The sequence below is a fragment of the Helianthus annuus genome, chromosome 17, assembly GCF_002127325.2.
Source record: "Helianthus annuus cultivar XRQ/B chromosome 17, HanXRQr2.0-SUNRISE, whole genome shotgun sequence".
In the NCBI taxonomy this organism is placed as follows: Eukaryota; Viridiplantae; Streptophyta; class Magnoliopsida; order Asterales; family Asteraceae; genus Helianthus; species Helianthus annuus.
This window is the reverse complement of record NC_035449.2, coordinates 52081040-52104242: the sequence shown is the minus strand read 5'-3', so window position 1 is coordinate 52104242 and position 23203 is coordinate 52081040. Positions and strand designations below refer to the sequence as shown.

Here is a 23203-nt window from a genome sequence, read left to right as displayed (position 1 = left end):
GGTTCTGATAGATGTAGAGAGGCAGGGGGAGTTGTGTATGAATAAAGGGCAAGTGGAGGAGTTGAGTGTTGACAGGGGCTGCATCGGTAGCGATTAGGCCGAGTGAGCAAGCAGGTCAGAATGTGGTTTCGGATGGGTCGTGGGTTTCGTTTGCGTTTAAGGAGCCTTACGGAACTGATGCTAGGATGTTGGTTAAAAGAAGAACTTATTGCCTTGAGATGAATTCCTTTGGAGGTATAAAATGTTAATGAAGAAGTAATTAGCTTTATTTTTGCTGTTGTCATTTTTACATTCTTTATTGTCTTTTAGTTTTCATGGAGACATACACTTTTATGATTCATGTTGGAGTTGAAAGATTCTTGAAGGCAATGGAAACACACAATTTTGTTATGAATGTTATATAGATGAGCTTTGATGGTGCAAACGTTAGTTGCCTTGCATACTTGGTTGAAATGAGAAAGAAGATGATTGCTCCATTTGGTCATTCGACTGATGTTTGGTGTCGAGTATGTTTAACATTATGTATGTTATAAAAAATATATGAAATGTTATGCTGAATATTTACAAGTATGAAACATGGGCAGTGAGTGTGCATATATGGCTGTAATGTAAAATCACAGTAATCATTCAGAAATATTAAACATTAAACTCAGACTGTCTTTCTTGTTGTTGCTTCTTTTACTACGTTGCAAATTATCTTTTTGTGCCATTACACTATCTTTTCAAACAAAGAGTTATATGGATATAAGAATAACTTGATTATATAATGGTTCTATATAACATGTTGTTGGTTGATTCCATATTGGTTGTGTATAATGCTTGTAACATGTTCAGGATATTATGTTGTGATTTAATTATGTTAGCGTTGTATATTTGTAGGACTGCATTAGGGCTATAGACGGGACACACGTGAGGGCATCGGTTCCGTTGAACAAACAAGCGAAGTACATTGGTTGAAAGGGATACACTACACCAAATATAATGGTTGTGTGTGATTTTAACATGTGTTTTACATTTGTATGGGCCGGATGGGAGGGGACTGCACATGGCACGAGAATTTTCAATGAAGCGTTAGACAGACCAGAACTTCAATTTCCACATCCCACGGGTCGTTAGTATAATTTTAGTAATGTCATTTTTATGCTTTTAATACTTACTTAAAATGAATAACAACTGTTTCTTTTATTTGCAGATAAAATTACGTTGTTGATGTCAGATACCCAAATACTAGAGGGTATCTTGCTCCATACAAAGGTACGAACATTCGTTATCATATACCGAATTTTCGACGTGCACAAACTAGTGTTATGTGAGCTCCTTGCGGAGCAAAAGAGACATTTAACTATTACCACTCATCATGCGAAATATCATTCAACGGACTTTTGGAGTGTGGAAAGTTAGGTGGGCGTTATTAAGAGATATGCATGTTAATTTCATGTATGACCACCAAGTGAGTATTATAATAGCATCGATGGCGATCCATAACTTTATTAGAAAGTCCGGCAGGTTTGATAAAACATTTGATAGGGCACAACAAGAATTTTACAGTCCCAGAGCAGGGAGGAGGTGGTATTAGTGATGAAGTTCACGAAGAAGTTCAGGCTACATGTCGTACAAATGATGATGATATGCATATCGCAGCGATCCGAGATATCATTGCGGAAGATATAATGACATTGCAGAGATGATCATGACATCATTTCAATTGTAGGAATGAATGTACTATGAGAACTATGGTGGTATTATTGTGTTTTTTGATTTTTTTTTTTGTAAAAGACATATATTTTTTATTTTGTAGGTTTTTTTCTTAACTTAAACATTTTATTAGGAAGGGAAGAGAAACAAAAAAGCTAAACCAAACACTTTTTAAAAAACAATTTATTGACTTATAAAAGAATGTCTCTTAAGAATGTCCCTTTTTTATTGACTTATAAAAGAATGTCCTTTTAAAAAACAACGTATTGACTTATTGACTTTTTTCACTCCATAAGCTAATCCAAACACATTTTTAAAAACTCATTTTCAAAAGTCATAAATCCATAAATTCTATAAAAAAAAAGTCATTTTTAAGTATAATAAGCTTAGCTAAATAAGCCCTAAGTAAAAACTTAAAAATTATGAACCATTGATTAAACAATTAAACGAGGTAGGGTATATTGTTATAGTTCTTGTAATAATTATTATTACTATTACTATATATTAATAAAGGAAATAAAATGAATAGTTATTTTAATATTATAATAGTTTTTTAAATACTTTTATTATTTTAATATTATAATAGTAGTTATTTTCTTTACTTTTTAACTTTAATCTCTTTTTTTCATATCAGGGGTTGGGATAAGCTTGGTGTCAACCGTTATCGAACTAGTATTGGTATCGAAAATACCGCGACGGTCCTATTCGGTATCAGTACATGAAGGTAAAATCCGGTACTAATACAGAAAACGTCAAAAGTTGGTGCCGAATTGATATTGGAAATATTTTGGTTCGGGAAATTCAGTGTTGCTACCCGGTACCATTTGCTCATCCCTGATCACGGTTACCATACGAACAACTGTATCGTACAACTTTTTTTTGTTGATTTTCTTCATCTTTTAATTTTTTTCTTTTTTTGTTTTAGGAGTAGGGATGAGCTCGGTGCCAACCGATACAGAATCGGTACTGATATCGAAAATACCGGTTACGGTACTGGTATATGAAGGTAAAAAATGGTAGTGAACCGGTACCAGGAATGTAACAACCCGCACCTTCGTGCGTTGTTACTACTCGATACACTCGTTACGCCTAACACCAGAGATTCGGATCATAATGTAACTATCTCAGATATATCGCTAAATCGAGGTATAATCGAATAATTACGCCTATTCTACCGCTATTACAACCTATTTTCATAAATTATAACACTCACGATGATGTTGAGTGAGGACTTAATCTACCCTCCTCTATAACCGTGAGGTGTCAAAACGTAAACAAGCAACGCTAACAAAGACTATCGGGTGAGTACCATGTCTCCAGCCATCGTGACGATGACGGCAACACGAGCAAGTAGTGCCCCGATAATCATTGTGGCACATCACATCGAAAAACGCACTTGAAGGCACGCGTAACTCGATCATCACACCGAATATTGGATATATAGATGCGTATATGCGACCTTTGGTGACTAATTATATTAAATAATTATATTAAATATATGAAATTATGGCCCAAACTATCGAAATCGCACCAAAAACGAGGATCAAGGGCTTCCGTACGGACGGGCCAGCCGATCGGCTGGGCCGCCCGATCGAACGGGCCAGCCGATCGGCTGGGCCGGCCGATCGGACAGAACAGCCATCCGGCTGGACCATCCAATCGAACGGGCCAGCCGATCGGCTGGGCCGTCCGATCGGACAGGCCAGCCGATCGGTTGGGCCATCCGATCCAGGCCACCTTTTCCTCCTTTTTCCTCATTCCTTGCCTATAAATACCCCTCTTCACCCTCCAAACACTTGTTGTTGCTGCTGCTGCTCGACCAAGACGTTCCATCCCCTTAATCTCTCGATTTCTCGCGATTCTTGTAAGTTTTCAACCCAAATCTTGTACTTCCTTGATCTATATGCATTCTTTCATCTTCCCACCTTTCAAATCTCAACTTTTAACCGTGAAATCATCGGATTTGGAGTGTTCTAGGGTGATGTCACCATGGAGTTCTTCAAGAGTGATATCATCCCATGAAGAACAACTCAGATCCGAATGGTTTCCATACGATTTTACATAAATCTCGTCTAAATCCATGATTTCTAACCAAGAAGTTACATATTTGAGATGTTCTAGAGTGATTGTCATCATGAAGTTCTTATGAACTTCAAGTGTTGGCCTCATTCCACCAAGAACAACTCAGATCTAAGCACTTCCGCAAGAATAATCAAGGTTTCCACATCAGATCTATACATAAGAACGGTGGAAACAGAGCTTAGACCGACCTTCTACTCATTCCCAGTGTTGTGTTGGTCAAAGATCTGATTCCTGCCGAAGAGACGACCGGTTTCGGGTTAAACACGGAAAAACCGCCAAGAACGACCAGCTCTGATGAAACGGGGTGATTCCCGACCGTTAGAACAGGTCGGAATTGATGGGATTTCAGTTGTTCAATGCGTCACAACAACGTCTCGACCAAAACCACCGAAAACACGTGAAATCGCCAAAAACAGCTGGACAGGCTGGCCGATCGAGCGGCCCAGTCGATCGAGCGGCCCAGCCGATCGGCTGGACCAGCCGATCGAATGGCCCACTCGATCGAACGGCCCAGTCGATCGGCTGAACCAGCCGATCAAACGGCCCACTCGATCGAGAAGCCCACTCGATCGATCGGTCCATCCGAATGGGCCAGTCTCAATCCGATTTCGTCCAATTTCACGTAATTCGATACCGTTTAACGCGTAACCCAATAGTCATGTAATTAGTCTGAAATCAGGACATTCTCAGGCATCATCCCGTCAATACAACCGAATACGCACTGTGAGTATACTTGACCCCTTTTTATCGAATTTTGGGTGTAACATACGTTCCTTATAAATCGACTTATCAAATGAATGATTCAAATTGTCAATTTATCACTTGCGAATAACTGTTTGCATAGATATACGTGATGCTAGTTGCATGTATGCTAGGACTTATACTCGTGACGTCCCACCACGACTAGTATAGTACTATTGCGCCCGACGGGGTCTAGTTATGCCATCGAAGAGTCGAGCATCGAGGACTTAGCTGGTAGTATCAGTTTTGTGAGTATATATGTCGTGTATTACGTTTATGCATATGGGAATTCGCAGCACTTTTAATCTATTATTCTATTACATATCAAACCTGTATACTCGCCAATACTTTTGTATTGACATTATTTTAACGTATGTTGCAGGATTAGTCAAAGTCTACATCAAATCAAGCTAGGAAGTCTAGAAACCCACCTAAATTCTAGGTTGACGGATTGAATTGTTCGAGAGGACAAGAAATCTGTGATAACTTATGTGATTATATTGTTTGTTAGTATGGGATGACAAATGTAATGAATATTTTCGCAATCTAGTTGTTATGGATTCTCTTGAGCAATCTGATTCGCCTAGTACCGCACCCCGATGATTCCGCCATCGGTTGGGGTGTGACAAGGAATGCCAAAAGTCGGTATCGAATTGGTACTTAAGATCTTTCATTCGACAAATTTGGTACCGGTACCCGGAACAATTTGCTCATCTCTGACCCCGGGTTTCATACAAACAACATCGTTACCATACAACTTTTTTGGATGATTTTCTTTCAGTTATCTTTTAGTGTTTTTTTCTACAACTTCTTTTTATTCTTGTCAGCAGTTCCGTTCGCAACACACTCGTAGTGATTTCAAAACACATGTCAACACAGACTAAATAACAAAAGAAATTCGCCACAACACGGCCAACTTCTTTAAACCTAGTTTAATATTATGTAATAAAATTCATCATATTTGTGTGTGACGTAAGATTCATTATAGAAAATTAAATTATAGCAAAACAAAAAACTAAATAATTCAATTATTTTATCACCGGTGTTTATTTTTGATAACCGGTGTTTATTTTTGATAATTTTTTTGTTCTCATATACATATGCAATGTTACCAATAGGACCAGGGGCGGACCCACATTGGTGCCACCGGGGTTTCCAGATCCCAATCTTTTTAAAAAAAATAGTAGATTCGGTATATTAAATTGTATTTAGACCTCATAAATACAATTAGGTGGACACCATAGAAATCAAAAGAAAGCTGGTGTAGTGATAAATATCCCTCTTTTCCACCAAGAGGTCATGGGTTCAATCCTTGATAAGCCCATTTTTCTTATTTTTTTTTTAAAATCTAGTTCAAACCTCACTTTAACTCGACCCGAACGAGGACCGACCCGAAAATGGACCCCATTGAAATAAAATCCTGGGTCCGCCACTGAATAGGACGATGGTTCATTGCAAAGGCAAAACCTTTTAATGGACATTCTAGTGGCACATTTTACACTTTTTGCAGATATTTACGTTTAACAGTTTTTACAGACTTTCAGTTTGTTTTGAAAATCAAAAAGTGTAATAGGACGAATCTTAACCCTTGATTTTTTTAAATGGATGGTGAAGATGAGGTTTTTAGAGTTTCTGTAACTCACATGAGTTTTTGTTCTATACTTCATATATATACATGGGCGTAGGATAGTAGGGGCGGGAGGGGGCGGCCAACCCTCCGAACTTTTCGCTCAATAGTGGAGAGTATGTAGTTTTCGTATAGAAATTTTTGGGTATATACGTTTTTGACCCCTGGTTTTATAAAAATATTTTGGTATATACGTTTTCGACCCTCGGTCGAAAATCTCAAGCTTCGCCACTGCATATATATATATGGGTGGGATAGAATGAGAACCACCTTCAGTTGTTAAAACAATAAGAACTAGGCCTTCCGAAATGTTTTTTCAAAAAAAAATTTCTTAAAAATCTAAAAAGTATTACCTGTTCCAATTAAAATGTCGCATGCAAAAATTTACATCATTGTAAAAAAATTATATTGGTCACGTCATAGTTCCATAAACAAAATTTACATAGAGCATAACTATAACTACTGGCTCTACATTTTTATATTTTTTTTTAAATATATTTATAATATTTTCATCTACGTTTGTATTAAAAAATGGTAGCCCTAGTCTTGCGAGAAGTAAGAGTTTTCATAACTCGTGGTGGTTCTTATTTGAACCGAATCCTATATATTGAATGGGTAGGGGGGGTATGGTTCGGTGAACCCTTCGGGGTATTGCATTCACCGATTGGTGAATGACCGCCGATGATGTTTCGGTGTGCAGGGATAGCTTATTTCGATGTATAGTCACCGATGATGATTGATGAAACGGTGATAAATTTTTTGACCGTTACCCACTTTTTTTTACCATTGTACCCATTTGACCGTTACCCTTTTTTTTATTTAACCCACATTTTTTAATCATTTTTAACACACAACTCTTTCAAACATCTCTCTTTCTACACCCACAAACACCACAGATAAATAAAACAAAGGTGAACCCAAGAAAAAAGGTTCCGCTAGCCGAGGATCGGATTCAAGAAAAATGGTTTCGCTAACGAGACCAGGTGATTCTAGAGGTCCGAGTGCACCGGTTCAAACCTCCTACAGATATTCACCAACCTCTCAACCTTAATTTTTTTACCCCTAACCTTCACAACCGACTTTTTATAGCACCCAACCTAATTTTCCACCACAAATATTTTCACATCCAAGCTTCACAACCGACTTCGATCCATTTGCATTTAGGAGCCCCCAATTCAATCACCAAGAGATAATGTCGAGCGCCCACTTCCTATCCACGTTGAAGACCAAGATTTAGAGGTTGTCCTCGAAACACAACATTTGGATGTAGATAGTGGCGAGGGCGAAGAAGAATATGAGGATGAAGAAGATGATATTGGTGAAGCAAGTGAGCCGAAACAAAAGGGAGTCAAGGCGGAGCGTCAAAGTTGGACGAAAAAACAAGAAGAGGCCTTAGCCAAGGCATGGGTTCATTGTTTTTTAAACAAGATAAAAGGCAACCAACAAAAATGGGACAGTTTTTGGAAAAAAGTTCTCGATCATTACAACGGAATGGTCGGCAGAAGTATTCGAACAGTTCATCAAGTACATTCAAAATTGATGCCTATGTTGACTAAGATAAACACTTCAACGACCTTTAACAACAAGCTGTAACATTTTTTTTTTTAACATTTAAAAAATATTTTCCATAATGTTGTTTTTGTTTAATTATTTTTTACTTTATATTTGTTATATATGTAGGAACGTATTCGTGTTAGTGGGTGTGGCGACATTGAGGTCATGAATAGGGCATTAAAAGATTTCAAATCAAAATATCCGAGTGGTTTTCATCATATTGAGGCATGGGAGGTTGTTCGTAAACATGACAAATGGGCACTGGTACCATTGTTGGGTGAAGATAGTGGAAGTTTGGGACAAAAAAGAAAGTCGTCCGATTCGGATAACTACAATACGGGTACACCGGGAACTGAGTTCACTAGCGAAATACCGGACATAATCGTAGACCCCTCACCAACAAGACCAAAAAAGAAAGAAAAGAGGCCCGCAACATCACCAACCGATAGCAAAACGATTTGACCGAGACGCTCGCGCAATACACTCTTATAAAAGAAGAAAAAAAAGCAGGGTGATAGAGTTGTCGAATATAAAAAAGAAACGCGAGAAAGACACCATAGCGTTAGTGGCGGAACAACGCGAGATGGTGAAACAACTTTTGTATGATTGGGATTTGGAGACATTTATTAAGCAACACGACCATACTTCACCCGAGATGTTGCCGTTTATTCTAGCGTAGAAACGAGATATCCCAGAAAAATATAACTGGTCATGCAATTTCTAAATTTTAGGTTTATTATGGTTTAATTTTCTAGTTTTTAGTATGTCATATGTTTTTTTTAATTAAAAGTACTTTTATTTAATTTAAAATATGTTTTATTTATTTATGCATAATTTATAATTTCTAGAAATAAAAAATATATAACTCAAACACCCTAATAGTGATTGAACCATTGCCAATGATTGAATGCAAAATAGGGAGTGGAATGGGACTTGATATGACATGATATTATTGACTAGAGAATAACTTAAACACCCTAAAATAATTGAACCATACCCTCCACCCTAAATTTGTAACATAGAAATTAAACCCCTAACCTCCTACTACCATAATTTCTACCAAGTCACCAATTACGGTATTCCCAAGTGGATAATTTTACCTGTTTGCTAAAATAATAGGCAATACATTAATATATCAAAGCCTTCTAAAAATAAATTATCTATTTTCAGTGAAATCACATGTGAGCAATGGAATACTATTTGCTTAACTTTTTTGTCCTATAAAACCCCCCACAACACCCAACTTTTATTCCACCCCATCATAAACTCTTACACATTTCTAATAAACACTCACATTGGGAAGAGATGGCTTCAAAGACCAATACCCCATTAGCTCTCTTCCTTGCACTCAACCTCTTGTTTTTTGCACTAGCTAGTGGTTGTACCACATGCCCTAGCCCTACCACAAAACCAAATCCAACATCAACCGGGGCTTGTCCCAGGGATGCTCTTAAACTAGGTGTGTGCGCCAATGTGCTTGGCAGCTTACTTAATCTTGTCGTTGGAGACCCACCAGTTAAGCCATGTTGCAGCCTTCTTGACGGCCTTGTTGACCTCGAGGCTGCCGTTTGCCTTTGTACTGCTATCAAGGCTAACATTCTTGGAATCAATCTTAATGTGCCAGTGTCTCTTAGTTTGCTTCTAAATGTTTGTAGCAAGCAAGTTCCAAAGGACTTCGTATGTGCTTAAACGATCAACTGTCTATGTTACCCCTTGTGTGTGTGTTTGTTTTCGAGTGTGAAAATTGTTTATTGTTTAATCTCTAAAAGGGAGAAAGTATTTTAATTTCTTTGTAACGGTGGTTTGAAGAATTATTTTGTGGGAATAAAGTTTATATTTAAAGTTTCTATTTATTTACTATGTATATGTACGTCTTGTTTAATTAGGATGAAATGATGGTAATTGCTCGAAGCGTTTGAACTGGAAGGTTAAATTTTATGTTTTATAGATTAATTAACACAGGTTCTCAATCATAGAATTAGAAGGGGTTGAAAAGTCTTGTTGTTTGCAAAGGAATAATTGGACATTATGTTATTTGACCTATACATGCATGTGATTTTCAGGATTTTATGATATTAGTCCGTGATCTATTTAAAATTCATTGATTTTTTTGTTTATTATTTTCTTTTTCAGGATTTTGTAGCATTAGTCAGTAATTCAACCTGAGTTTTCCTTTTAATGTTTTCTGGTAATATATGTGAAAGAGGTATCTTCGATTGTCTTAATTATTCATCCCAAATGTTCTTCCTTGTTTTGTGTTAATAAAAATACTGTTTGTAATCCACTAGCGCCGAAAGCCTACTTGATGGTTAGCATACACGGGTCGAGTCACTTGCGCCCAAGTTTAGTATGAGATTTGGGACCATACCGCTTCAGCCATTCTATTTTATTTTATAACTGCTTAATCTAAAACAACTGAAAAGAACTATGTTAAGGGAAAAAGATGGATGCATACCATTCAGTTCAGATTTTTTTAAAACATTCTTTTCTCATAGTTGCACTAAGTTGTTTTTTCAAAGTCTCTTTCAATCTTCTTCTTTCAATAAGTGCAATTTTTTTTAATGAAATCATTGATAGACGTACAACCCGTGTATCACGATATACAAATTATAGGGAGTAGATTGTATTTATTTACAAACATTAAAAGGGAGTGCAACTAGTAAAAATTTAAAAAAGAAAGTGAATTTATCTAACACCTAAATTTATTTAGATTTGTTTTCGGAATTTGCATGTTCCTGTAAAAACTCATCATGAAATTGGATTTTATATCTGGTAGGATTAAATGATTAATTAAGGCTCAAAAAAAGGCCCAAAAGACTGTTTTATTTTGATTTCCTTGTAAAGCTACGTGGTGTGGGGCGGGTTCGTCAGGCAACGCTGGCTAAATCACTCTAAGCAAACGTTGGCCACGACGTTGCCCCGCTGGTATGGGTTTGAAGTCTGGCGCGGGGTGGGTGGGAGAGGTGAGGTGGTTGGTTTGGATTGGCTGATGAGAGATGACCGTTTAGGCTAGCCGTTGCCAAATGGCTACGTTATTTAAAAAAAAATATTTCTTTTTAGTAAAACTATCCACGACATCGAAGTACAGTTTGACTTGACCGTTACATGGGTTAGGCCAGCATATATCGCCGGTGGAGTACCGTACTATCCTTAAGTATCGCCTCATGATTCTTTTATTCCGAGTTGATGAGGTATGCCACCTTGTTTGTCATCAGGCGTGTTTAGATTCTTTTGGAGAGCATGCGGTTCATTGTAGAGAGCTCACGGGGTTCAAATACCGACATGATTTGGTTAGGGATGTCCTTTTTGATATATTCAGCCGCGCTGGTATTTCTGCTAAGAAAGAGGCACTCGTTAATTTCTTAACTGACCCGTTGGAAGGGAGATCTACCTTTCGACCAGCCGACATTCTGATCTTTGGATGTGTAGGAGGAAAACATGCCTGTGTGGATCTGACAGGGGTTTCCCCGCTTATAGGCTTAGGGGGTAGTGCTTTCACGGTGGGTCAGGCTGCTTTAAAGGTTGCTTCGGGTAAAGTGACCAAACACGAGAAAGCGTGCCTCGACAACCAGCACCTGTTTATCACATTTGATTTTGATACTTTTGGTTTTCTGGCGCCAGAGGCTATGGACCTACTTAGTCGAGTTCAAAGGGTCATGCACAGTAATTTTATGACCCCGAGATCTATGGACGTAGTTTTTAAAAGAATTAGTTTTGCTATTCAAAAACAGGTAGCGGCGCAACTTGTTGTCCATTTACCAACTATCTCGATGTAAATTCATAACACGATAAAATTATTTTAGCAAAAAAAAAAACATTATAAATACTCACCCATTTTTTACAATTTTTTACCACTTCTCTACTACTTCTATCTCTATATTTGAAAAAAAAATACGACATGGATAAATCATGAAGTTTTTTTTTTTTTTTATTTTATGTAGTTTTTTTTATTTTATGTAGTTTTTTAATTAAATAAAATTTTAAGGGTTAACTTTGTAGAATAGTAACCAAGTTTCAAGAGTGTTCTAATTAGGTCACTCATAATTTTTTTTGTTCCAATTTGGTCATTCAAGTTTCATTTAATGTTTCAATTCTAGATATTTTACCTAAATAGAAGGTCATCCATCCTACCTGGCATTTATTTAGGTTTTTTATTTAAAAAATTTGTTGACATGGCACAAAAATGCCAAATGGATTAGAAAAAAATGCGAAATAGGTTTAAAATTTTTTTTCTAAATTGTAGAAAACTTAAAAAAAGTGCGAAAAAAATTAAAAAATGTGATTTTTTTTTTCAAAATATCTAAAAAGTTATAAATGAAGATAAACAACTAACGATAAAATTTCAACGATTTATAATATTTGATCCTTTTGGGTTTTGATTTATTAGATTTCTTTTTTTTATTCCATGTCATCAAGCTTTTTTTAAAAAAAAGTTAAATAAATGCCAAGTAGGACTATGACCTGCTATTCAGGAAAAATCTCTAACATTAGAATACCAAAGTAAAGTAGAATGATTTAATTGGAACAATAAATTTTAACAGTGATCTAATTGAAACACTTCTAAAACTTCATTACTATTCTGTGGCATATTCTCAAATTTTAAATAGTTAAAACAAAAAAAAATATCAAAATCCACATCGCTGGCAACGCCAGCCAAAGCCACGCCACCCGACACCCCTTCTTTTGAAACAGGGCCGGTTTTGGGCCCGGCAAACCCGTGCCGGCGCCCGAGGCCCAAAATTTCAAAGCGCCCGAAAAATATTTAAAAACTTGTATATATTTATTAAATTATATATTTAGCATATTCATCTGTTTAATATACAAAAAAACATTCGTGGTGTAGTGGCAAAAATCATCTTAAAATAATGCAAAGGTCTCAGGTTCGAATCTTTGCTCCATCACTAAGTTTTTATTTTTGTAATTTATTTACCCTTAATCATAATTTTGGGCCCAATTCTTTTCGTCGCCCGAGGCCTAAATTTTTTCAAGAATTTTCGGGGACGGCTCTGTTTTGAAAAATTACCTTATGGACCCCACACCTGTCATGTGTCGAGCAATACCCCCAATACAAGCCCCACATCCCGCAGTCTAAGTATTTTACAACTTTAAGGCTCGATAATTATATATATATATGGAACCCATTAAGTCTAACCACCTTCCAAATCGATATCCACCGTTAGATCTTGCTGAAATGAAATCTGGACCGTTTAAACTCACTAAAATAACCGCTCTTGTGGCGGTTCCAAGAGGTTATGGTTGGTTTTTGTATCAGGTGGTTACCTCCACCTTTTGCTGCCCACTATCTCCATAAATCAACCACCTAAATGTCACCTTTAACCGTTTTGAGTATTGACACCATATCTTGTACAATCTATGGTGGCAGTTAAGGGAAGTTCTTTGCAGTTTCCTCAGTTGGTGGTTACTACATCTTTTCCTGCCCATTATCTCCACAAATCAAAACTCCTACAAATCTGGGTAGTTTTCTTAATTCAGTTGAGAAGTATTGTTATATAATCTACATGCAAACAGCAATTCGTATTTTCCATTTCAATTGAATCATTCTTATGATGGAGCAAAGTACAGGTGTTCAATGTAATTCTTGCAAAGATCTTTACATGGTACTTTTTTTTCTTAAATTCACTATTTTTGCTCACAGTTTTGTTGTTCTTCATGTAAAACTACTACAGGTTGAAAACAAAATTCCTTCTGCAACAAAATCAAGCACTTCGTTAGTAATATATAGAAAACATTGACTGACTGTTGAGGCGTCTTATCAGAATCTCATCGCCATGGCTGGGTGGGTAATTCTAGCCTTTAATCATCATCTTTTTACCAATTTTGTTCGTGGTTCGTTAATTCGATAATTTAATTTTTTGTCAGACTGATTGAATAAAATTGGGAGAACTGATTTGGAGTTTTATTTTTGGATTTTAGTCCAGAGCTTCGTTTCATGGCGTCACTTGCTACCAGCTATATATGAATCTCTTCAATTTAAAAATTACAAATTAACATGATCTGATACTTTGTTTCCATCCCTCAATTATTGAAATTACAATTCGATTATAATGTTTCTAAACAGAGTTTTTGAGAAATACGTGCTTGCTCTTCTGATAGATCTGCTGCTTATGAATGATGGGGTGATTCCATTGCAATTTCAAAAGGCATTTCCTACGATGTTTGAATGCATTTCGATTTCATATGTAATCCTTTCGTATTTTGGGTTTGCGTTTGCGTTTCAGTTATGGCGAATTTGGGGTTTTGGTAACAAACGGAAAATTTTATTTCATGATTTTCTTGTCAATGTTTAGATAAAAGGTTATTGTCAATGTATCTTTGGTTTCTGTTTTCATGATTAACTCTTCTGATTGCAAAATTGTTTTTGCTTTTTAGATTCCTCCTTGTGATTTTAACAATTTGTGAATTCTGATGAAAATTTTGGGGGATTTCTTTTTTGATATGTTGGAACATTGTGGGGGACTCAGTAACATGCTTGACGGTTTTATAAATAGTCATTCTACCTTCCTTGAAGAACACCAGTCACAATATGAGCTTCAACTATTTGAAAAATGTTAGCAGGCATAACAATTAGTTTGTTATTTTGCAGACCTAGTGACATTTAGCAATTCTCTATAAGAGAGTCGGGCTTGCGTGTGTTGCAACGTTAATCGCCACTGTTTTATCTATAGTTATAACAATCCTGTTTGCAAGAGTTGAAGAACTTTATCAAGATAAATTAATGGTCTAGAGGTGACAGAATGAGAAAGACTTTTGAGTGTCTTAGAAATATGAGGATTTTGAAACCACAAGCATGGGAAGATAAGTATAAAATAAGATTGGAAGAAATGAGAAGTGTGGAGTTTAAATGGCTCAAAAAGAGATTATATTCACAAGCATTTATCACTTCTAATTTTGGAGCTCACCTATCTTCGTGGCGGCGGTTACTTTTGGGCTTTAATCTTGATTGGTGGTCAACTTACAGCGGGAGGGATGCTTTCGGCGTTAGCCACTTTCAGGATTCTTCAAGAACCGTTAAGGAATTTTCCTGATTTGGTTTCAGTGATGGCTTAAACAAAAGCTTCTCTTGATTGAATCATGGGTTTTCTGCAAGAGGAAGAGTTGCTAGAAGATGCAACGATTGTGTCACCACACGGGATGTCTAAGGTGGCAATTGAACTTAAAGATGGTGACTTTCAGTGGGACCCAAGGCCGACATTGTCTAATATCTAGATGAAAGTTGAGAAAGGGATGCGTATGGCGGTTTGTTGCAGTGTGGGGTCCGGAGGATAGAGTTTTCTTTCTTGTATTCTTGGTGAAATTCTGAAAATCTATGGTGAAGTAAGTCTTAACTTCATATGTGAAACTAACTTTTTAAGTCTTTAAGGGGTGTTTGGACTTTGGATTTGCATTTTGAAACTGTCAAACATTCAATAATGCCCTTTATGGTCATTTAACTTTATTACTTTACACCTCTTATTAATTTAATTGATTCTTACAAAACAGCAGAAGCACACCCAAACACTAATTTGACAACCAATGTTACTCAACTTATTTTTTAATATCAAATATTCAACATCTCGCAATCACTTTAAAAGTATGTATCCAGTTAGTTCCTTTTTTGGTGCTTTGAAGGCATATTAACTTCACTTCTTTTGGTTTCAGTTATGGTTTAGTTTCGAATATGTGGGTTTGCAGCTTACCTATCCCAGTGAGCATGGATACAATCAGGAAATAATGAAGAAAATATCTTATTCAATAATCCAATGGATAAGGCTAAATACAAAAAAAAAAAAAAAAAAAAAAAAAAAAAAAAAAAAAACACTTCAAGCATGTTCACTGAAAACAAATTTGGAGCTTTTCTACATGGAGATCAAAATATTCAAAACCATTATTGGTGATCTAGGTATAAACTTGAGTGGGGGCCAAAAACAAAGGATAGCAAGGGCTCTTTATCAAGATGCTGATATCTATATACACTGATATAACCGAAATATTTAAGTCATCATAAAAAAGCAGAACCCATTTCACCATTATGCTGGTGTGACCATATATGTTATCTTTTTTCTCAAGTTTAGTTTTGTGTACCGTTCTTTGTGTTTATAGGTTCATTCAAGTTATTAATATATAGTACATTAACATAACCCGTCCACCGGACGGGTATTAAACTAGTTATTAACTGGTTCTTAAAAATTCATTTCAAATGAATATTTTGGATATGATTAATTAAATCTACGTAATTTGTGAACAAATTATTACTATAATTACACACTATATTTGGAAAAACGCTTGAAACATCTCAACTTCCTAACTTGAAGGGAATATGGTTCCAAATTATCAATGGTTATAAGTTATAACGTTCCGAATATCTTGGAACTCATCTGTCCCTCGTAATTTCGTAACTAAAAATTATTCACGTTTGAGTGTTCTTGCATGAAGTGTTAACGTAACAATAAGGGAATACTTTGAATCCTTGCATGTATGTTTTGGGCGTTGTCTATCTTTTCAGAAACAATTGATTGATAAAGAAATATGCCGCCACTAAATGCCTCAGAAGATACGATTATTTGCTATGCTCCATTGATGATTACGACCCAAGGGATATGGCAAGGCGATAATCCTTTGAAGTACTCGCTCCCCCTTTTCCTTTTGCAACTAATTCTCGTCGTTGTTACCACTCGAATTCTTGTTTTCCTCTTGAAGCCCTTTCGCCAGCCTCGTGTCATTTCGGAGATTCTTGTAAGTCTTGTTGCAATGTTCTCATCTCATTTTGTTTCTCATAATCGTGGAATTTTTAGATAATGTTAATTAATATTATAAAACATCAGAAAACTATAGTAACCGTGAATTTGATCGATTAATAATCATCATGAATGAGAACCGTTTCAAGATTGTTGTACAAAGTTATTGTAGACAAATGTATGCAAATATATGTAGGGGCGGATCTACCTTTATTCAAGGGGTAGCCTCCGCTACCGCTTGGTCGGAAAATTTTTGACGTTTTTAGTGTAAATTTTGGAAAAATTTGACGGTTTTTCGATTTCGTTACCGCCTATTTATAAAACGTTCCCGCTTGGTCGGAATCCTAGATCCGCCACTGAATATATGTATACAAAAGACTCGGTTCAATTTATTCCATTGCTCGACAAAAGAAGTTTTTTTTTTCTGGATTTATAGGTGATTTGGAGTTTAGAAAGGTGTTTCTAGGCATTTTTTAAAAGTTATCCACATCGAGGCAAACTCGAGCCAATTGTAACTTATGTGACTCTACATAGAATGGTGGATCCAGAAACTTATTTCAGTGGGTTCGTTTTGGTAGATTCTCACTATATTTTCCAAAACAAACAAAGTTCTTACCAATTATTTCTAAACTGAGTGGCGTTCATGTGAACTCACAAAACAGGGCTGGATCCGCCACTGGAATGAGGACTGGAGCTCGCTCCTTTAATCAACGAACTCAAGCCATGTATGCTTGGCACCTCATCGGGCTTGGATGAGTCCATTCCTAAATGTGCAAGAACTTTCAAGAATGTCTAGAGACACTTATGCAAACAAGAAATCACCTGTAAATCCAAAAAATTCACCAAAAAAAAACTACTTTACTCAAGTTATAATCTTTTCAAACTTCAACTAGTTTATGTTTTATTTTCTTTTTCATTATTTGTTACTAATTCACAAAATGTGCAACAATACACAAACAGGGTGGAGTGATTTTGGGCCCATCGGTGTTGGGACGAAGTACAGTCTTTACAAACGCAGTATTCCCATTAAATAGTGTGACGGTTCTTGAAACAATGGCGAACATCGGCCTTCTCTACTTCCTCTTCTTAGTCGGAGTAGAAATGGACATTGCAGTGATCCGCCACACAGGCCGAAAAGCCATCTTTATCGCATTCGCAGGCATGATCCTCCCTTTCCTCATTGGCATCTCCTTCTCCTACCTCTTACACGAAAGAACACAACCCGTCAAACAAGGCACCTTCATTTTGTTCCTCGGAGTTGCTCTCTCCGTAACCGCATTCCCAGTACTCGCACGAGTCCTAGCCGAGCTCAAGCTACTTAACACAGATATTGGCCGAATCGCGATGTCATCCGCCCTTGTGAACGATATGTGCGCATGGGTTCTACTAGCGGTAGCTATTGCGCTAGCTGAAAATGAAAATATTAATTTAGCTACGCTATGGGTGGTTTTGTCTAGTGCGGGGTTTATTATGTTTTGTGTTTATGTGGTTCGACCAATGGTTTCTTGGATCATTCAAAAAACCCCAGAGGGTGAACCGGTTAGTGATTTCTATATTGCTGTAATCTTGACTGGAGTTATGATCTCGGGGTTCATAACCGATGCTCTTGGTACCCACTCGGTGTTTGGTGCATTTATTTTTGGGTTGGTGATCCCAAATGGGCCTTTAGGAGTTACACTTATTGAAAGATTGGAGGATTTCGTTTCGGGTCTTTTGTTACCACTTTTTTTCGCCATTAGTGGGCTTAAGACGGAAATAGGCGCGATAGATGGTGTGGACACATGGGGTATATTAGCACTTGTGATAGTACTAGCGTGTGCCGGAAAAGTGGCTGGAACTTTGCTTGTTGCACTACTCTACCAGATTCCATTCTATGATGGGGTTACTCTTGGATTCCTCATGAATACCAAAGGCCTTGTTGAGATGATTGTCCTCAATGTTGGAAAGGATCAAAAGGTATAAGTTCATTGTGATTGTTATCATTCAACCTTTTAGGTTTATTATTTTATTTTCGACACATGTATAAAGCTAGACCATGCATGATGCAAACCCCAGCCAAACGTTTCTAGTAAGCTACTCAATCAGATTTTCATTTCTCATATAAAAACGTTTAATTTCTTTACAATCCTACAAAATTATTATACATCCTTATATTTGCACTTATGTCTATTTGTTTTTATACCCATTTTCAATAATCATTTTTGTATCAAATTAAATTATTCGTAAAAATTTGAAATGTTTTTTTGTGAAACAATTTATTCAAAAATATAATTTATAGTGAAAATAACTCACATAAATTAGAGTGTTATATATGTTAACTAATGTTTCTATTAAATTAAGACATTAAATATATTTGTATTTTTATGTGACACTTCCTCCGTCCAATAAAAAAGTGTCGTATTTTGAATTTTTAAAGTCTTTATTTATAAACTTTGATCTTAAATAATTTTGTTTGTGTTAGATAATACTTGATAAAAGTTATATGATTTTATTGTGTTTTACAAGTGTTTTTTTGAGGTTAATTTTTATCAAGTTTTATATAACACAAAAAATATATAATTAAAGTCAAATTTTATAAATAAAAACTTTAAAAATTCAAAATATGACATTTTGAGTGGGACGGAAGGAGTATTATGTTGGCTTCCTAAGGACGGTGCCACATGTACGTGTCTAAGGCGTCCATTTATGTGAAATTATGTTGGCTCCATTACTCCAACCAAACTGTAATCTACATCCTGTAACACGAATGTGTAATTGTGTAGGTGTTGGATGATAAATCTTTTGCAATTATGGTGGTGGTCGCATTGGTAATGACAGCTATAATAACTCCGGCTGTGACCGTACTTCACAAACCGTCCAGAAGATTCGCGCCCTACAAAGGTCGAACAATCCTAAAAACCAAACCGGATAGTGAGTTAAGGACCTTAGTTTGCATCCACACACCAAGAAATGTGCCTACCATCATCAACCTTCTTGAGGCTACAAATCCAACAAGCAAGTCTCCACTCTGCGTATATGTCCTCCACTTAGTCGAGCTGACGGGTAGAGCCTCCGCCATGCTAATCGTCCACAACAGTCGTCGCACTGGCCGACCCGCAGCTAACCGAACACAAGCACAATCTGATCACATCATCAACGCTTTTGAAACCTTCGAGCAACACGCTGGAAACGTATCGGTCCAACCCTTAACCGCGATATCTCCGTACTCCACAATGCACGAGGACATATGTAGCGTTGCGGAGGACAAACGTGTAGCATTTATCATCCTCCCATTTCACAAACAACAAACAGTAGACGGTGGAATGGAAGCTACCAACCCGGCTTATCGGGTGATTAACCAAAATGTTTTAGCTAACTCCCCTTGCTCGGTTGGTATTTTGGTAGACCGCGGTCTCAGCGCGGCCACCAAGATTGCTGGAAACCAAATAGCACACCACATTGCGGTAGTATTCATTGGTGGGCCGGATGATCGAGAGGCTTTAGCATTTGCGTGGCGTATGTCCGCATATCCAGGGAACACGCTCACTGTAATGCGGTTCGTAGTTGGAACCGAAAACCCCGAACAACCAAGCAGTTCCAACCGGGTTCAGAATGACCCCAGGTATTAGATTTTACTATCTACTATAGGTTTTATCATATATCTTTAACTCTATTTGTTACTCACTATTTTATCCACAGTTATTAACCTTTTTAGTTCTTTTGAATTTTTTTCACCAGGGTTTTGACGGTGGTCACTGATAGCGAAAGAGATAAACAAGAAGATGATGAGTTTATAAACCAGTTTAAGACGCGGATTGCAAATGAGGATTCGATTATCTACACAGAAAGAGTGGTGAACAATGGTGAGGAAACGGTGGCAGCGATTCGGTCTGTTGATCCGGTGCATGATTTGTTTATAGTAGGAAGAGGCCAAGGGGTGGCGTCATCGTTGACCGCCGGTATGACCGACTGGAGTGAGTGCCCAGAGTTAGGAGCAATAGGTGACCTGTTAGCATCGTCGGATTTCGCAACCACGGTTTCTGTACTAGTGATTCAACATTATGTGGGTTCCGATCTAGACGATTTCAGCACATCACCTGATACTCCAACAAACCACCAACAAACGTTCATGAACCGTTCACCTAAGCCATCATCATCATCATCATCGTCATCTTCCCCGAGGGGTTCATAACCTTAGAAATTCAAAATCGTATTATTTTTGTTGTAAGCCAAGTAGGTTAATTAACATTTTCTCTTCTTAGGGGTAAGTGTGTAATACTACAGTTTTCATATATTGTAAAGAGTTACCTTCCGTTTTACTCCCTGTGGTTTGGTCGTTTTAATTGTTTTGCCCCAATCATTTAAAAACGATCATTTTCCTCCCATTTATTTCGATTTTGTCGCCAGTTTGCTCCATGACGTTAACTCCAGGTATATTGTCTGTTAACCAGAGAGGTATAATTTTAGATGTAAGTATTTAGTTGTTTTAACTAATTCCTTAAGTCCATAACTATTTACTAATGTATGTATGTATATATACATCTGTAAACTAATCCCACTTTCTATCTTCTCTCTAGAACATCACCACCTACTAACCATCATCGCTATCCCTGTCATTGACCACCACCCCTCCCATTTTCCCTTGCCACCACAACCACCTCCAATGACCACTACCCCCATCCACCACAGCCACCTGCTATGACTGCCACCACAACCACCTCCTACGGCAACCGGTGGTCCGGAACCACCTAATCCCTATCACATTTTGTTTCTTCTCTCTCACTCATGATGGTCACCATCACTTCCCCTCAACCCCCTAAAGAACCTTACATATTTTAATAGATGGAAATGTGCTAATTTAGATGTGGTCTCTCAATCCCTACAAATCCTCTCTTTGACCCATTTTCCATTGCCCATGCCTTCTCCCTAGCTTTTTTTGACCATTTTGTCTTATTTTCTTTTCTTATGTATGCCTATATATAGATATGTGGTATGTAGCTTTCTAATCATCATTTTTCAACAGTTCTTTTACCATAATAAAATTGTTACCCCACCATCATCTCCGGCTACCCTCACCACTCACCACACATGCTCAAATCTGAAGAAGGATTTGATTTTGCTCAACCAAGACACACATGCCCAGGTCTGATTGAACCAAATTCCATTGAAATGGGTTCATCAGAAGCTCGATTATCTATTCGGGTAGGTTTCTGGCTTATAAATCTGAACTAATTTCCTAAGTTTTTATACACCAAAACAAGTTTGCATCAAGAACCCCTAGCAAGTCTTGCTTCAATAACATTGAGAAGGATTTTGCTTAAAAAAACAAGTCATTTGTAAACGATTTTGCTCATATCTAGAAAAGGATTTGATTTCGCTCATATCTAAGATCTATAATTGAGTTAACCTCGTCTGTTGTTATGGCAGTGATGGCTAGGGTTTGAGCTCCAGTTTAGGGTTGTAGTAATGACAGTGGTGGTGATTGTCGAAAGTGAAGTGGTTGTAGTGATGGCAGTAGCAACAACAGGATGGTGATTCTTGGTGGTGGTAGTGACTGCCGGTGGCTGGTTCAAGGTGGTGGTCCGATGGAGTTGGTTCAATGTGGTGGTCGGGTGGGTGACGTGCACGGTGGTGGTGAGGTAGTGATTGTTGGTGGGGGTGGTTGTTAGTGATGGAGAAGAGAAAGAGTGTAGAGAGAGACAAGAGAGAGGGTACAGTACAAAAAAATATCATTTAGTGTCACACACTTTTAGTGACATTTAGCTTTTTTTGCCACTGAGTATGCCTTATTTGATTAACACACACTTTTGGTGGCATTTAATTTTTACGCCGCTAATATAGATTTTTAATGGCACCTTGCGTCTGCCACATTTGCTTAACACATACTTTTAGTGGCATTTCCTTTTTATACCGCTAATTTATCTTTATAATCACACTTTGTGTATAACATTGATTTCGACCAATTCTAATTTCCCTTATTGAAACCCATATCTGACCTATAATTCCAACTTGAAAAACAACTACTTTTATGCCCGCCCGCGTTACGGGGCGCTAAGGTGAATATTTCTTAACCAATTAAAAAACATTTCCATAGTTTTGCTAGAAAAAGAAACTAAAACAATAGCAAGACTGTAATTTTGAGCCGAGGGTAAAACTGTAATGTGTCAGGATCAATGAGCAAGTGTTAGGCAACTGCCTGTCACGGAAAAAATTAAGTCGAGTCACCAAGTAAAAAAAAAAAACTTCCATAGTTTTCTTAAAAAAAAAAAACTAAAACGGTAACAAGACTATAAGTTTGAACTGGGGCAAAGTCAAAATTTTTAACTGGGGTAAGTTATACTATCTCTTTCATTTTTAAAACTTATAAAAATAAAAATGATATATTTAAAAAAGGTAAAAACGAGTGATTATATTAGTTTCAAACTAATTCAAATCTTCATGGGTTTAAAATTTACCTTTTATTAATTTATATCTATACTTAAATTTAGTATGTAAACATAATTTAAATCTATCGTACAATAAAATAATATATTCTGTGAAATGTTTTATAATTAGTTTGAAACTAAGGGTATAAGGAGTGGTTAAACACTTTAAAGTGGCAAAACAAAAAACCGACCAATCAGAGCGCGCCATGTCAATTTGGCAAAAGTGTTTAAACTTTGCTGAAAAGTGTTGGCATTGGTTTAAACACTTGCTGAAGTGGTAAACTTTTATTATTATTTTTTTTTTGCAATAATTAATTTAATATAAATAAATTAAAAACAATAAAGTTTCATAAATTAAATTAAAA

General features: G+C 36.8%; 2 protein-coding genes and 2 long non-coding RNA genes across 4 annotated transcripts; all 4 read left to right on the top strand.

Moving 5' to 3' along the window:
• Window positions 1-8955: 8955 nt before the first annotated feature.
• On the top strand, window positions 8956-9552 carry LOC110921396 (14 kDa proline-rich protein DC2.15). Its single transcript, XM_022165715.2, has one exon. It carries the CDS (start codon window positions 9005-9007, stop codon window positions 9386-9388), a length of 384 nt encoding a protein of 127 aa, XP_022021407.1. The 5' UTR covers window positions 8956-9004; the 3' UTR covers window positions 9389-9552.
• Window positions 9553-12905: 3353 nt separating this feature from the next.
• LOC110923068 lies at window positions 12906-14042 on the top strand. The gene is made up of 3 exons (XR_002583703.2): window positions 12906-13174; window positions 13387-13496; window positions 13814-14042. It is a non-coding gene; the product is annotated as an uncharacterized LOC110923068 (long non-coding RNA).
• Window positions 14043-14315: 273 nt separating this feature from the next.
• LOC118489291 lies at window positions 14316-15515 on the top strand. Its single transcript, XR_004887031.1, has 2 exons — window positions 14316-15034; window positions 15359-15515. It is a non-coding gene; the product is annotated as an uncharacterized LOC118489291 (long non-coding RNA).
• Window positions 15516-16225: 710 nt separating this feature from the next.
• On the top strand, window positions 16226-20661 carry LOC110922235 (cation/H(+) antiporter 15). Its single transcript, XM_022166543.2, has 4 exons — window positions 16226-16432; window positions 17395-18390; window positions 19197-20035; window positions 20152-20661. The coding sequence occupies exons 1-4, from the start codon at window positions 16226-16228 to the stop codon at window positions 20603-20605; spliced, it is 2496 nt and encodes an 831-aa protein (XP_022022235.1). The 3' UTR covers window positions 20606-20661.
• The last annotated feature ends 2542 nt before the right edge of the window (window positions 20662-23203 follow it).